Genomic DNA, 15,995 nt, shown 5'->3' with positions numbered 1-15,995 from the left:
ATGGACTTTTCTCCTTTCAAGAACAAATCTGATATTATGAAATCTTGTTGTACGTGTGAGTAAAACCCAATTAGTGAGCCATACGAGAAGAAATCGTTTCCTAAGAAAGATGTGCAGTCCAGAAACAAAATTTACCAAAATGCAGATGACTTTATTCAAACATTCCACAGGGGAGTGTATTTTATAGATGACAACCTAACATTTTGCAAAGATCTAGGTACAGGCCAGGTCATTCAAAGCTGCAAGACAGCCTCAGCCCAGCAGCTCACCACCATGGGCACAGTTAGTCATTACCTTATGCGACAGCCAAAGGGCTCCAAAGACCAGGCCCGAGTGTGGAGTCACTATGCTTTTTTAAAAATTTTTATTGAAATATAGTTGATTTACAACATTGTGTTAGTTTCAGGTGCACAGCAAAGTGATTCAGTTATACATACACGTGTATATATAAATATATATGTATATATGTATATACATTCTTTTCTATTTTTATTGTTTTCATATTTATTTATTTGGCTGCGTCGGGTCTTAGTGTTCCTGGTGGCACTCAGGCTCCAGAGCCCGCAGGCTTAGTTGCCCCGAGGCATGTGGGATCTAGTTCCCCAACCAAGGATTGAACCCCCACCCCCTGCATTGGAAGGTGGATTCTAAACCACTAGAGCACCAGGGAAGTCCCTATCTATTCTTTTTTTAGATTCTTTTCCATTATAGGCTATTACGAGTTACTGAATATAGTTCCCTGTGCTATACAGTAGCTCCTTATTGGAACTGTGATTTAAAAAAAAAAGTTTAGCACTTTAGTTGCAGCCAAGCTGCCTAATTTGTGAAGAAGCAAAAAATTATTTGCTCTGATATTAACAACAGAGCTTGTATCTTAAAACCAAAGATGGCCCAAAAGATCAACCTCTGTCCCAGACTGCTAAAGTGTTATTCCTATTTTACAGACAAGGGGACGGACAGATGTCCGCAGAGCAGCTTGCCTGAAGCCCCTCGGCTGACAGCTGGCGGCACAGGAGCCCAGCAAGGGTCACAGGGACGGCAGCAGGACGAGGCGCCTTGCTCCCCTGCCCTTCCCGCCTGGTGACAGGGAGGTGATACAGAGGCCTAGACAAGCCTGGGCCGCAGTCAGTTCACCATGATGGCCTCTGACACAGTTAAGGGAAGCCAAGCCCAAAGGTCCTGATGTGCACAGGGTTCCGAGAGCTGAGGAAGTAGAACTGAGTAAACACAAGTCACAAGGTACAGAAAGAACAGAGAGCAGGTGACCGACAGGAGTGGCTCAGGAAAGTGAAGGCGGTGCCTCAGGAGTGGGGCCCGGGAGGAGCCGGGTCTCCTAAGGCCACCCCCCCACCCAGGTCCTTCTCTGCCAGGGTCCAGGCCACTGGGCATCTGAATTCTCTAACTGAACCCCCATCGCCCGAGGCCACTGCAGTGGTGGGACTGAGCAGGGTGGGGTTCAGAGTCAAGGTCCACCTCTCACCTGAGGCCTGGGTTGCAGCCAGCTCTCAAAGCACAGCTGTTCAGTAAATGTGTTTGGATGAGTGAATTAATATTTCCCAGAACCTCATTTCCCACCACATCCTGGATGTGGACGGCTTCCCAGCTGATGAGCCGCTTTCATGTATTTTCATTGCATTTTATCTTTACAACAACCCCGTGGGACACCCAGTATCAGCCTCACTCTGCAGATAACTTTATCCCCATTTTACTGATGAGAAAACTGAGGCTTGGAGAAGGTAATCAATTGCTCAAGGCCACAGACTCAGAAGGACAGAAGCCCGCACTCCTTTCCCAAAGCCCAGCTCCTGCCATCACCCTGCACTGCTTCCAAATGAACCTCCTGCAAAGAGCTTAGATTCCAATACCACTTTTTACTTCAAACAGTGTTAACAGGACTGCATCTTACACTCTCCCGAAACACGTTCAAATTTGTTAGAGGCTGTGAGTCACAAATTCTCTGTGCTGGGTGAGAAGGGAACCGGGTGAGGGTGGGGCTCAGCCACTTCCTGTTAGGGCGGCGTTGCACAAGCTTTGATAGGGTGCAAGGGGGCCAGAAACTACTGGGAAGCCTGGTCATGGTTACGGGACTGGTCTGGGGAGAGTGGACAGGAGAATGTGGGTGGGACAGTTTAACCAGTGAAAGAAAAACAGTGAAACAGTGAAGGAGGACACCGGGGAGGATGGATGGATTGTTGAGAGAGAAAGTGAGAAGGCAGGCAGTCCAGCTGTGCAGGACAGGGGCAGCCCCCTCTCCACAATCAACCACACTCGAGAACCTGGCTGCCAGAGGGGGGACCTATAATCAGGACGCTGCATTAAAAAAAAAAGTCCCTAAACCTTTGCAGCTTCAGGACCGACGGGGCGGGGGCGGGGGGACACATATGACCTTTACAGCCATAGGGCGAAGAGCACAGGCCCTGAAACCAGTCAGACCATCTCTGAAACTCTGTGCCATTAATTCTTAGCTGTGACCTTGGAAAGGTTACTTTAAAGTGTTCTGAGTCTGTTTCCTTATCTGTAAAATAGATGTAAAAGCATTTACTTTGCACACTTGTGAAGATTAAAAGAATGTTTGATACACAGTCAGGCACTAGCTGGCCCTCAGTAAGACTGGTTATTGTCTAATGACCTTAGGAATTTGGGGATTACAGAAAAACACACAAACAAACTTAAGTCACCATAACACAATCAGCAGTCTCAGGGCTAAGGGTTCAAGCACCAGACCTCCGGGGGGCTGGGAAAGAGGCGGGGACCCTGGGGTCCGGAATCCCAGGGATAAAACCACAGCAACCCCCCCCCCCCGCCCGCCTCCCAGGGATAGAGCGGACTAAGTCCCCCGGGCTGTGATCCTGGTCTCCAGAGCTGGGCACGACTTCCAGAGGGAGTCAGCCTGCCTCCAGGAGAAAATAACAGTGGACGAGATGGTTACCTCTCCAATATTAAGCGTCTGTAGGCCAAGATTGCCAGCCGCCTGCGCCGGGGGGCTCAGCTACCCTCTCCTGAAGTCCTTGCTCTTACCCTAAGCCCCTTCCTCGTCCGCTCCGTCCGCAGGACCCTCCGGGCACCACCCGGGCAGGCTCTGCGGCCAGAGCCCGGACCAGCGAAGCCCTCCTCCCCTCGGCAGCACCCTCTTCGCGCCCAGACCGCGCCGGGGTCCAAGGGTCGGAGTAGCGGTTAGGGTCCAGGTCTGAGGGTCGGAGTCGGGGTCAGGATCCGGGTCTGAGGGTCGAAGTCGGGGTCAGGGCCGCGGGCGGCCCTGCCATCTGCGCACGCTCCGCGCCCCTCGGGCTCCCTCGCTCGCTCTGAAGTCCCGGGACCCGCTGCGCCAAGTCCCTACGGGAGCGGCGGCTCGGCGCGGCGTTCCGATGCCCTCCTTGGCTTCAGCTCTACTCGAGGCGCTCCGCACAAGGTGGCACCTCAAACCGCTAGAGAACTCCAGTCGGATTAGGGGTGCAGCGGCGCCGGAATCCGCGAGCAGGGGACTGAGGCTTGGCAAGCTTGACCGCGCAGGTGCCCCAACGAGGCCCGGACAGCGCAGGCGCTCCGAGGAACCCCCCCCCCCCCGCCCCAACCCGCCCCGCCCGACCGCGCAGGCGCCCCGAAGAGGCCCCGACCGCGCAGGCGCCGCTTCTGAGTCAACATGGCGGCTGCGTGTCTGCTGCTGCGGGCCCTCCGCCTGCGTCCGGGGCCAGGGCCGGGGCGGCTGCGGGGCCCCTACTCTGGCTGGAGTCCAGGCAGCTCCGCCAAGACCGGGTGGAGGTGGCCGTATGTTGTCCACAGGCCTCTCATGGGTGTCATCGGGCCTGGAGGCCGAGTCCTGCAGGTAATGTGCGGGGAAGATGCCCTCCCGCCGCCGGTTCTTCGTCGTCCGAGAGGCCGCTCCGGCCGGCAGCCCGGGGGAGGAGCGGGGGGCGAGGCCGCACAGTTCCTGCTTGGACTTTTCTAGTCTTTGTTTCGTGTGTTGGTATTTTCTGCCCGTCTTCCTGGCGTTTTGAGATTGAATCGAGTAAGAGTTTCATCAGTTTCTGGCAGAGAACTATTAGCTCATATAGATCAGATCCCACCCAGATGAATTCCAGCACCTTCCAGATGCTCGAAGTGGGCTGTCAGAAAGTTTTTCGTGTGAGCAAAGTACCTTGCAACTGTGTTTTACTTTTGTCGTGTAGCTTGACATGTTATGGATTCAAATTCATAGACCCTCTGTGTGAAGGGTGTGTTCCAGGCACTGTTAATGTTAACATTTCACTCTGAAAACAAAGACCCTAAGTTCTAAGCTGAAAAATCAGCCTTTTTCGCCGATTTTTTTTAGCCCTCTCTTAGGACCTCGACTCTCACATTTTAGGTTATAATGTATTATTGTTATTGTATTTTACCATAACTTGAGAACCAATTTCATATCATAATCCTATTCTAGATTCCTGGCCACCTTTCCTGAGTCTGAGGACAGCTATAGCTGCATTACACTTGTTTTTGTTTTTGCTGTTTAGTTCTATTGAGAAGGAAAATCATAATTTATTATTTTTAATCAGATTCTTTGATTATTCTATGAAAATAAATAAGGACTGAAGTAGGCAATTCACACATACTTGTGAAGTCTAAACAGATAACCTCACCAGTGGCTATAATAGTGATAAAACAAAATCATCTGGTTTAAACAAGCAGTGTTTAGGGCTGACTTTGAAGAATGACTTTTTTTCCCCCACTCGATCTAACACGCTGACGTTTCTCAGTTACTGGGCCCAGTCCACACTCTATGGTCCTCCCTTATATGCCTCCTGGTCATCACTGAGCCAAGAATAGTAGTATTAATTAAATGGGACAGTAATTGTGTGGACGAGGAATTTTTAACCTGCTGCTAACAGGAAATTACATGTAACATACTCCTTTGGTAAGGAGTTACTTTTCTCTGTAATAACAGCAGACCAAGGATGAACTAAGGGAAAAAAATTAAAAATAAATAAGTAAATAAAACAGAAATGAAGAAATTGCCGCCACGGAGATAGAAGAAACTAAGATGTACCGTTGACCGTAACATAAAACACACTCAGGCGGGAAACTGGTGGGCTGCCTGGGAATCTACAAGGAATAGTCGTCTGGAGTTGTGGGGAGCAATGGGTTTGGGCAGCCACTGTGGCCTTTGCTCCTTGGGTCCTGCAGGACGGTTGTGAGCCTCGGCTCACAGAATGGCAGCCAGTGTTCCGCACCTTGAGTTCAGCATTTCTTTGACTTGCTCGCTTGCTTTTAAGCTTTTTGTTTTGTTTTGTTTTTTTATCAACATCCCCATTTTATTTTAGTTAGTTTTTTTAAACTATTTTTTTAACATCTTTTTTGGAGTATAATGCTTTACATTGTTGTGTTAGCTGCTGCTGTATAACAAAGTGAATCAGCTATATGTATACATATATCGCCATATCCCCTCCCTCTTGCGTCTCCCTCCCACCCCTCTAGGTGGCCACAAAGCACGGAGCTGATCTCCCTGTGCTATGCGGCTGCTTCCCACTAGCTCTCTGTTTTACATTGGGTAGTGTATATATGTCCATGCCACTCTCTCACTTCGTCCCACCTAACCCTTCCCCTCCCCGTGTCCTCAAGTCCAAAAAATATGGAACACTTCACGAATTTGCGTGTCATCCTTGCGCAGGGGCCATGCTAATCTTCTCTGTATCGTTCCAACTTTAGTGTATGTGCTGCCGAAGCAAGCACTGCTTTTAAGGTTTTGATGTTGTTTGTTTTTTTCTTTTGATGTTATGTTAAAACTTTGCAGTAATGCTCAGACTATTGCTTCACATTTCAGGACGGTGTTAATATTACAAGTAAATAAATATCAGAGCTTTTAGGAAAGGCTGTGCAGCAGGGAATTAGTCTGCATTGCCTGGTGTGCTGTGGTGTTGGTGGGATTGATTCTCTGTCTCGCTCTTTGCAGAGTTTCCAGTGGCGACTGCTAACCCCTACATTTGAAGGGGTCAGCAGATTGTTGGTGAAACAGCATCTCGTCCAGAATCCAGTCGGACTCTGGAAACTTCTAGGTGTGTATCTTTTGAAGACAGAGGTGACAGGCAGAGCCTATGGCATTTGTGAGTAAATTCAGAGAATGTTGCTTGTTTGACGTCATCAGAAAAACGAAATCGCGAAGAGGACCTTCAGCTGCTACTCACTGTGAGCCCTCAGATGCTCTGAAATGAAGTTTATGAGGAGGAAATTTGTCTGAGGTCTGAACGAGCCATTTTTGCTTTTTTTGAGTTGTCTCTCTCTTTTTTCTTTTTAATTCTGGTAATAATTGGGCTGCTTGACAAAGGTTTTCCATGTGCTGTAGCCAACTCCAGGAACGTTTAGTAAGGAGCTGCAAACTGGCTGTGTATGTCTTACGTACAGAAGGCAAGTAAACACAGCCTACAGATAATGTGCTTTTACACTGGAGTCGCACCGTTTATTGAGATCTTGTGACATCCGGCTGTCTCTTTTGATCTTAGGTCAAAGGACCATAAGGGTTGACACCTGTACTTTTACTCCCCCCTTTATTCAGTTAGAACAGGGAAAAGGTGAAATCTCCCACTGCTACACGTACCCACCCCCGGTCATGGCAGCCTACACGTGCCCCCAGTGGCACAGCCGTCACCTCCAGACACCCCCGTGTCAGGTGGACATCGAGGCAGTTTTATTTGTGACTCTCTTAATGTGTGTGAAGAAAGGTGCAGCCCAGTCACGTTGTGAGACGCCTTCCCCCGTTTTAAGCAGTGGTTGGTTCAGACCTTGGACAAGTCAGAGCCTTTGGTGTGAGGAGTGGTCTGGGGCGCGTCTGGGTGGAGGTGGTGGCCCGGGCCGCTGTTGCTGCATCGTGCGGAAGCCGCTTGCCGCTGTTCATTTGTTTAAATTCATTTAAAGTGACTGTATGTCAGGGGCTTCCCTGGTGGCGCAGTGGTTGAGAATCTGCCTGCCAACGCAGGGGACATTGTTGTGGCTCACGGGCCTAGCCGGTCCACGGCATGTGGGATCTTCCCGGACTGGGGCACGAACCCGTGTCCCCTGCATCAGCAGGCGGACTCTCAACCACTGCGCCACCAGGGAAGCCCTGTGTTCATCATTTTTATTCCCTCACGTTGGCTAATTTAAATTACAGAAACACTTACTTCAGTTGAAGTAGTTCACTATTTACAATGAGTAGATATTAGAGTAAGAATGATTACCCCAGCTTCTAGATCCTGTGCACGTAGCTTTCAGATAGCTTCTGTTTTGTTTTGGTTGTCTGGGAATACGCTCTTCTCCTGAGGGTTCCCCTGTAGTTGCAAGCCTGATTGTTGTTAAACACTTTCCCTCTTCCTTGTAGGAGGCACGTACTACTTTAACACCTCAAGGTGGAAGCAGAAGACTAAAGGCAGTGATAAAGCCAAGGGGAGGAGCCCTGAAGATGACGAAGGTATATCCATCAGATCTTAAGCGCTGCCTGCCTTGGTTGTCTGCACATGTGTGCTCTAGTCTAAGGAATAGGAAGCCCATCCTAGGATCACAGCTGGCCCCCGTCCCTAATGCAGTTGCTGGGTTCTTCCTGCCCATCCTTTTAGGGACGGCATCATCAGCGCCCGTGTCCCTTGTTCAGAGCGCCTGAAGGCGGGTGGGGCTGCTGTGCTCTGTGTGGAGAGGGTGGACCTCGGATCCGCCCTGGACTCAGAGCTCTGGGGGAGGAAGGCTCCAGGACTCCCCGGCCGAAGCCCCGCTCTCGTGCACACCTGACTGGTGTTGGCACTGCCTCCAGGCCTGAGGAGCAGCCCCAGAGGACAGGATGGTACGGGGCATGGCCTTGGGGAAGGAGTGGGGCCCCAAGCCCCGGCGCACAGCGAACTCACTTGCAAGTCTCCTCTGGACTCTGGAATTAGGACTCGATGATTGTGTGAAGGGGAGGGAAATGAAAAGGGAACTTTGGACTGAATTGACCTCTAAGATGACAGCTGGCTGCAGGCAGCTGATACACATGGAACTCGCTAGGCCTTAGGAATGGTTGGAGCGTGCCCAGCACTGTGCTCACTGATTTGTGCACTCTCCCTTCAGAGTGACCCTGTCACTGGCCCTTTCTACATACGAGGACGCTGGATGCCTGCTCTTTGCCTGGTCCAGGGAGGGACCCGTGCGTGGGGAAGTGGCGCTGATTTGCCTGGTCCAGGGAGGGACCCGTGCGTGGGGAAGTGGCGCTGATTTTGACGTGGCTGCAGAGGGTTGCGGTGCGGGACCCGAGGCCCGGGGGCCCTGGAGGAGGTACTTTACCCAAAGGCCAGCCATGCTCAGAACCAGGCTCCTGTGAGCCCCAGACGCCTCAGGGGGGACGGCACCTGAGAAACGCTTTCTTTATCGGACCCCGGGCCTGTCACCAGAGCTGCACACAGACTGGTCCCGTTCCCCAGGCCTCATCTTTCCAGAAGGGCGCAGCCACCCTGGCAGCTTAGTTGGAACAAGACGGCTTCCCGACCAGGTTTTGGTAACCGTGGGGAGGACCTTCCTCCCTAGTCTGGTCCAGAAACGTCTTCAGGAGCTGGGGGTCTGGAGGTTCGGCCCCAGAGCCCACAGGTTATGGGGTGAAGCCCCTTGTGCTCGACTTTCTAGGAGGGGCTGCGTTTTCCTGATGCTCATGTCCATCCTTCGCTGGCGGCCCCTTCGTTTACCTTGAGAGGAGCTGTAACTTTCCATTGGTCTTGACTCCCATAGTGCCCTTGGCTGGGTTCAGATTAGACGTTTCTGGCTGTCGACCTCCTGGCTGCAGGCTCAGGCAGTGTGTGTGCTGCAGGCCTCCTTCATCATCACCCCGGGGGAAAGCCCCCAGGGGACTTGGCTCTTCTTGTTTTTTTCTTTTTATAAATTTATTTATTTATTTTTGGCTGTGTTGGGTCTTCATTGCCGTGCGCAGGCTTTCTCTAGTTGCGGCGAGCGGGCTTCTCATTGAGGTGGCCTCTCCTGCTGCGGAGCATGGGCTCTAGGCCCGCGGGTTTCAGGAGTTGTGTCATGTGGGCTCAGCAGTTGTGGCTTGCGGGCTCTAGAGCGCAGGCTCAGTAGTTGTGGCACACGGGCTTAGTTGCTCCGTGGCACCTGGGATCTTGCCAGACCAGAGATCGAACCCATGTTCCCTGCATTGGCAGGCGGATTCTTAACCACTGCGCCACCAGGGAAGTACCCCCATGCATTCTTTTTTTTCTTTCTTTTAACTTATTTGTTTCTTTGGCTGTGCCGGGTCTTAGTTGCGGCATGTGGGATCTTTTAGTTGCGGCATGCGGGATTTAGTTCCCTGACCAGGGATCGAACCTGAGTCCCCTGCATTGGGAATGCAGAGTCGTAACCACTGGACCACCAGGAAAGTTCCCCACCCCACCCCCATGCATTCCTAAGCATTTCACTGCATGACCTTTGACCATGGGTATTTTTCTTTTTTATTTTATTTATTTGTTTATTTTTGGCTGCATTGGGTCTTTTTTGCTGTGCACGGGCTTTTCACTAGTTGCAGCGAGCAGGGGCTACTCTTTTTTTTTTTTTTTTGCGGTACGCGGGCCTCTCACTGTTGTGGCCTCTCCCGTTGCAGAGCATAGGCTCCAGACGCGCAGGCCCAGCAGCCATGGCTCATGGGCCCAGCCGCTCCGCGGCATGTAGGATCTTCCCGGACCGGGGCACGATCCCGTGTCCCCTGCATCGGCAGGTGGACTCTCAACCACTGCGCCACCAGGGAAGCCCAGCAGGGGCTACTCTTCGTGGCAGTGCGTGGGCTTCTCATTGCGGTGGCTTCTCTAGTTGCGGAGCGTGAGCTCTAGGCGTGCAGGCTTCAGTAGTTGTGGCTCATGGGCTCAGTAGTTGTGGCTTGCGGGCTCTAGAGCACAGGCTAAGTAGTTGTGGCACACGGGCTTAGTTGCTCCACGGCATGTGGGATCTTCCCGCACCACGGATCAAACCCATGTACCCTGCGATGGCAGGCGGATTCTTAACCGTTGTGCCACCAGGGAAGTCCCCCCCATGCATTTTTAAGCATTTCACTGCATGACCTTTGACCATGGGTATTTTTCTTTATTTTTCCCACTTTTTTTTTTCCCCCGGCCGCACCGTGCGGCATGTGAGATCTTAGTTCCCAGACCAGGGATCGAACCAGTGGCCCCTGCACTGGGAGGGCCAGGGAATTCCCTCCTACAATTTTTTTTGATATTATGTTTTTACATTTTTCCTACAGTTTCATTGGTTTTGTCAGCAATTCCAGGTCTCTTACTCCACACGTTTCCATGTGAATTTACTTTGTAGAGTTTCCTTCTTCTACCTTCCTGGGGTGTAGCGCTGGCAGTCCCAGCTTTCCCTGAGGTTTGTAGGCACCTGACTGTTGAAGGAGGTCCCAGTCAGGTGCCCTCTGCTCGGCGTTTGGCAAGTAGCACTTCGATAGTAATAACTTGTAGTTTATCACCGAGATCATAGTTTCCTTTAAAGCTGATTGTTTGAACACATGTGTCTTCATGTTCTGAGATATGTGGTGTGTCTTCAAGTGTGTCATTCGTTTCAGAGACATTCTGAGCTGGTGGAGGAAGGGGAGGGCTTGCTTCATGAGAAAATACGGAAGAGAAACCCTGAGGAGGCTGATACTGGCAGATGTGAACGTTGTTTCCTCCCAACGAGTCAATGCTGGGTCCAGTAACACGTAGTTTAATGGAACAAAGTAGGAAATCCAGAAGCAGAGTCTAGTTTGTCTAAGAATTAGCAAGTAACTAAAGTGGCATTTCCCACGGTGGCAGAAAGGGTGGATCGTATGAGAAATGGTTTGGAACCGTTGCTTAGTTGTTTGGAAGGAGATTAAATTAGACTCTCATTTCATATACCAACATAAATTCTGAGTGGATTGAGTCATTAAATTTAAAAAACAAAATTGGAAAAGAATTAGGAGAAAATAGAGAGGACCATTCCTTAACTTGAAACGGGTAAAGCCTTTTCTTAGAAGGAGAAGATAGGTGGGTCGGAGCAGCTTCTGCGTCTGCCTGGCCGGTGTCCCGTCGGTCAAGCTGGTGCATGGTCCTGCGGATACTGATTTCTGGGAGGAGTGGCCATGGCCACTTTTCTTTCTGCAGCTTCTAACCTGCCGTGGCTGCGGACACGTGCTCCCCCCGCTGAATCCCATCACAAGTTACCATCGGGCACTGTAGCGCCGGGGACCAGAGGCAGAGTCAGTCTGGAGAAAGGGTCGCGCCGGCTCCTTCCCTCTGCCCGTGCCGCACACCTGCACGCCTGGCGCACACCCGATGAGGTGGCGGCCCTGGGCCGGGTCTGCGCCTCCCCGCCTCCTTCATATGCTGGTTGTATATTTGTTCATTTTGGGGTGAACTGTAGCTTGCCTCGAGAAAGCGGGATAAAGTTCATGTCTGTTATATTTGCATTAGACGATAATTGCTTGCTTAACCAAAGGTTTTTTTTCCATGAGGGCGTCTTCTGGACTGTGAGGGAGTTGACTGGCCCGTGAGCTCTCAGCTCTGTGGACTGCATGCAGTCAGCACAGCCCAGCGTCCCGCTCAGACCTGCCCTCTGAGAGCCTTGAATGAGAAAGGCCAGTCCTGAGAGATTATATACGTTCGCTTCTCCAAACCCAAGATTACAGAGCTGGAGCACAGATTAGCGGTTGGAGTGATGGAGTTGTCGTGGCTTGACTGGTGATGGATACGCAGACGTTGACCTGTGGTGAAATTGCACAGAACTAGAGTCACACAGGAGCGCGGGTCGCAAGGGGTGGCTGTGTCAGTATTGTCCACGTTTGGGTTGTGATGTTGTTCCCGGTTTTGTCAGATTGACTGTTGGAAGGCCCTGAGCCCAGTAGACGCGGAAGAGGGGCCTCTGTTACTTCTCACGAGTACGTGGCGCCTACAGTTACCTCGTCGTGAAAGGTTAACAAACAGCGATGGCTGGCATTTCCAGAACACGTTTTGTGGACGGTGCTCCTTTATCCTCTGTGAGGTGCACCTCGTCTCCATCTTCAGGTTTCTCTCCGGGCTGAGGGTCAGGACCAGCCCCGTGGTGGTATTAACGAGAGCCGGGGTATCACCGCATCCTCCCAGTGTTCACGGCACGGTGCTCACGGCTGGGGTGAACACCTGGAGGGCTCCTGCCGTGGTCTCCTGCACGTTCAGCAGCGTCGTAACTCGTTCATTTGTCTTCAGGTGGCTGGTTCAGGTGACTCACCGCAGCAGCTGGCATCCTCCGACCCCCAAGAAGGACTCGTGGGACCATAGTTTTCCAGCGGTCCCGCAGGCTGCTGTCCAGCGGGTAGACAGTCTAACGGCTTAGGAGGCAGCAGCCTTTCCTGGGTGCCCCAGGCAGTAGAGATTTTGGGGTGACCCTCAGCTCTCCGTGAGCTGGATATACGAGGAGCAGCCGGCGGGAGGAGCTGTGCTCACGAAGGCGGGTTCACCCTCCGCAGACAGGGCACAGGCAGAGGCGCCAGTCGGCAGCCTCGTGTCCCCGAGTCTGTGGGGATGATGGACTTGGTGGGAAGGAGACAGGGGGCCTTCGGAGTGGAGGGAATGTCCTTTCTGCCCAGAGCGTTCACATGCCTTTTCTATGTAGAGTCTCAGGGTCAGATCTTGTTTCATCTCTTAGAGCTCAAGAGGCTTCCATCTGTTTAGCCGATCCTATGTCTCACTTTCGTATCTTCCCTTACTGTTTTCCCGTTGTCTTTCTTGGAGCGGCCCTCATGATCTCATACCTGATCAGTACTACGGATATATGTTTTGTTACATTTGGTTTCCTTATGTTAAAGTTTCAGAAATAGAACTAGTTCAACCAGTTCAGGCTGGCGCGGCAGGGCTGTCGGGCAGTGCGGCTGCCAGGGTTGATTGCCCCCCACTGGGTTGTTAGCAAGGCTGAAGGTTAAATATTTGAGAGAGGCGGCTTCTCACCTGAGAACATGAATCTGCTGTCCACAATCACAATAAGTGGTCACCTTTATGAGCTTGAAATATCGGATACACTGTTGTAAGCTATCGTAAGATAGGGTGATACCTGAAATGTACCTTCGTGTTTTCAAAATGGCTGCTGTGACGGTCTCTCAGGCTTCAGCTTTTTCCTTTTATTTATTTTTTATTTTTTAAATATTTATTTGGCTGCTTCGGGTCTCAGTTGCGACACGCGGGATCTTCAGTTGCAGCATGTGGGATCTAGTTCCCTGACCAGGATCGAATCTGGGTCCCCTGTGTTGGGAGCGCGGAGTCTTAACCATTGGACCACCAGGGAAGTCCCTCAGGCTTCAGGTTTCTAAACCGATTTAAAATGCTTTCGAATTCCTCCAGGCCGCCCGTTGGAGAAGCAGGTGGTGTGTGTGGGTGGCTGCACCTCCAGGTTGTGCAGAGGGCAGGCGGCCCTGAGTCCCTCCACAGTCTGTCCTTGGAGAGGTGACCATGGCCAGCTCTGCTGTGTGTGCTGGCATGGCCTCTGGGGAGGGTGAGTGAACGGTGGAAGCTTTGGTTGCTGAGACAGGTCTGTCTTGGGCAGAACTGGTGAAGAATTGTACACGCGTTTCTCAAAAGGCGTTGTTAACTGCAGGTCTTGCAAAAGCTGCATGGAGTGTTAGGAAGGATGGGCCCACCCTGCACAGGTGAGCGAGGCCGGGTTGTTCCAGGGCCTCCTGGGGTGTGGATGAGGTGTCCGGTGGGTGCAGGGACTGGGGAGGTGGGCTCCTGGAGGGCAGTGGGCTAGTGAGACCATGTGAAGTGCTGGGTCCACAGCACCGTGTCAGTAAGACGCAGCCCCTGCCCCTGTGTGATTGGTGGGAGGAGCACTGTGGCCTTGCCTTTGCTGGGACTCTTTCCCATCTGTGCTGTGCGCCGGAGGGAGGTGCTGCCCCCAGGAGCTCCTGTGTCAGGTGTGAATAGGGGGAATTTATGTCATGGTTCTGATAAAGAGCGGGTCTCCAGACTCTGTTTCACACTTCGAAGTGTGCTGTTTGTCCAGTGTTTCTGTGATGAATGCTGTGCAGCTCGCTTGAGTGTCAGTCCCAGGTGGTTGTGTTGGGGGAGGGCAGGTGGTGGTGGAGAGGCTGTTGTTAACAGGGACCTGGGCGTGAGCCACAAGCACTGGGGATGGGTCGGTATCTGGTCGAGCCTGGAAGGCCAGCGAGGGTCGTAGTTGGGCAGACGTGCTGTAGGTGAGATGTGGCGTCACTGTGGAGCTGCGCTGGTCCTGGGAGGCTTTTGACTTTAAAAATGGTTTCATGTTATCCCAGCAGGTGGGACCCCAGGAATGGGATGTTGGTGACCTTGAACGGCGTGTAAGCAGTCACTGTGTTGAAGCATCGGCTACACTGGCGCGGGGACGTCGAGCCCCCTGACGTGGGGGGGCGGGGCAGGGGCGGGGGCTCCGCCCTGGTCTTACACCCGCTCCCCCCCACCCCACAGAGGCGCGGCGGCGCCGGGAACGCGAGGACCAGATGTACCGCGAGCGGCTGCGCACGCTCTTTGTCATCGCTGTGGTCATGAGCCTGCTCAATGCGCTCGGCTCCAGCGGCGGCAACATCTCCTGGAGCGACTTCGTGCACGAGATGCTGGCCAAGGGCGAGGTGCAGCGGGTGCAGGTGGTGCCCGAGAGCGACGTGGTGGAGGTGTACCTGCACCCCGGCGCCGTGGTATTCGGGCGGCCTGTGAGTACCGGGCCTGGCGGGGTTGCTTAGAGCAAGCTGTGAGTGTCTTGATTTAAGGAGGAGGCCTGGAGGCTTTGAGAAGGGGGCGAGGCAGTGTGGTCCCAGCGGGGTCTGTGCAGAGAGGAGGTGGGAGGGCGACAGGGGCTCTGGGCTGAGGGAGAGGAGGCAGCGGGCGTCCAGGCTCTGCCCGGTGTGTGGCTGGCTGGAGCCCAGCAGGCGGGGGAGGGAGGGGCTGGGGCTGTGCCGGTGGAAACCCCTTGGGGCCGGAGTGTGCGGCTGAGAGACCGGTGGGCAAGGGCCGGCCCTGGGCAGGAGCAGGAAAGAAAGGGGGCGGAGGAGAGGGGCCCTGCGAGGGGGAGGGGAGGCTGCAGGCTTGTGCCAGGTAGAGGGTTGGGCGTCAGGGAGGAGGAGACACGCCCAGCAAAGCAGGTGGGTGGGCGCAAGGAGAGCTGCTGTGTAGACCCTCCTGTGAGGAGGAGTCACTGTCCCGCCTGCCTTCCCATCTCCGACCCCTCTCATTTACCCCCAGGAACACGACACCAGCCTGAGGCCCTGGAAAGGTGACATCCATACCAGAATATTTTCTTTTTTCTTTAATATTTTATTTATTTATTTATCTGGTTGTACCGGGTCTTAGTTGCGGCAGGCGGGTTCCTTAGTTGCGGCATGTGAACTCTTATTTACAGCATGCATGTGGGATCTAGTTCCCCGACCAGGGATCGAACCCGGGCCCCCTGCATTGGAAGTGTGGAGTCTTATCCACTGCACCACCAGAGAAGTCCCCCAGAATATTTTCTAACACACTTATCCTGTTTGTGTTTCCCAGGTGCCTCTATACTGGCCTGAGAGCCTTTTGTGTTAATACTTTTAATCCAGGATCCAGTCAAGGATCCTGACTTTAGCATCCTTCCCATCTTCTGTTAACAGTTTAGACAGTGGGAAAAGCAGGCACCTTTCTCCACGCCAGGAGACAGGGCTTTCTGGTTGCACTCGCTCTGCTCGCTGGAGCCCAGGTTTGCTCCTGTGGGCGGAGTGCCTGCTCCCTGATGGCTCACTCACACGGTGCCCCAGAGCATGCCCCGCGGGCGCCCTGGGCGCTGCTCTGCTTCTGGGCTGCGTGGGTGCTGGGGTGAGGGGGCTCATCCTGCCCGAGCAAGCGCGGCCGTGGGCGCAGCCCAGCCCTGCGAGCCTCTCCCTCTTCACAGCTGGGCAGATCGTAGAAGTTAAATTCCAGTGCGCTTGAGAGGCCAGGGGCGATGGTAGCCGCTGCCGGCCCAAGGGTGAGGGGCCTGGTGGCTGCTGCTACAGCGGCTCATAGGGGCCCAGGGGATCAGAGAAGGCTTCACAGGCGCGGGGTTGAAGGGGC

At 53.1% G+C, this 15,995-nt stretch overlaps 1 protein-coding gene and 1 non-coding gene across 2 annotated transcripts in view; one reads left to right on the top strand and one right to left on the bottom strand.

The window, feature by feature from the left end:
- The first annotated feature begins 3,619 nt into the window (after positions 1–3,619).
- SPG7 (SPG7 matrix AAA peptidase subunit, paraplegin) overlaps positions 3,620–15,995 on the top strand; it is a 31,138-nt gene continuing 18,762 nt past the window's right edge. Inside the window, 4 exon segments of the mRNA XM_029205075.1 lie at positions 3,620–3,823; positions 5,924–6,026; positions 7,325–7,414; positions 14,388–14,629. Of these exon segments, the coding sequence (XP_029060908.1) occupies positions 3,641–3,823; positions 5,924–6,026; positions 7,325–7,414; positions 14,388–14,629 (618 nt within the window). The 5' untranslated portion in view covers positions 3,620–3,640.
- LOC114890075 lies at positions 5,597–5,703 on the bottom strand. Its single transcript, XR_003792215.1, has one exon. It is a non-coding gene; the product is annotated as a U6 spliceosomal RNA (small nuclear RNA).

This window comes from Monodon monoceros, unplaced genomic scaffold, assembly GCF_005190385.1.
Source record: "Monodon monoceros isolate NGI ecotype Baffin Bay Population unplaced genomic scaffold, NGI_Narwhal_1 Super_Scaffold_10, whole genome shotgun sequence".
NCBI lineage: Eukaryota > Metazoa > Chordata > Mammalia > Artiodactyla > Monodontidae > Monodon > Monodon monoceros.
This window is presented reverse-complemented; position numbering and strand designations above follow the sequence as displayed.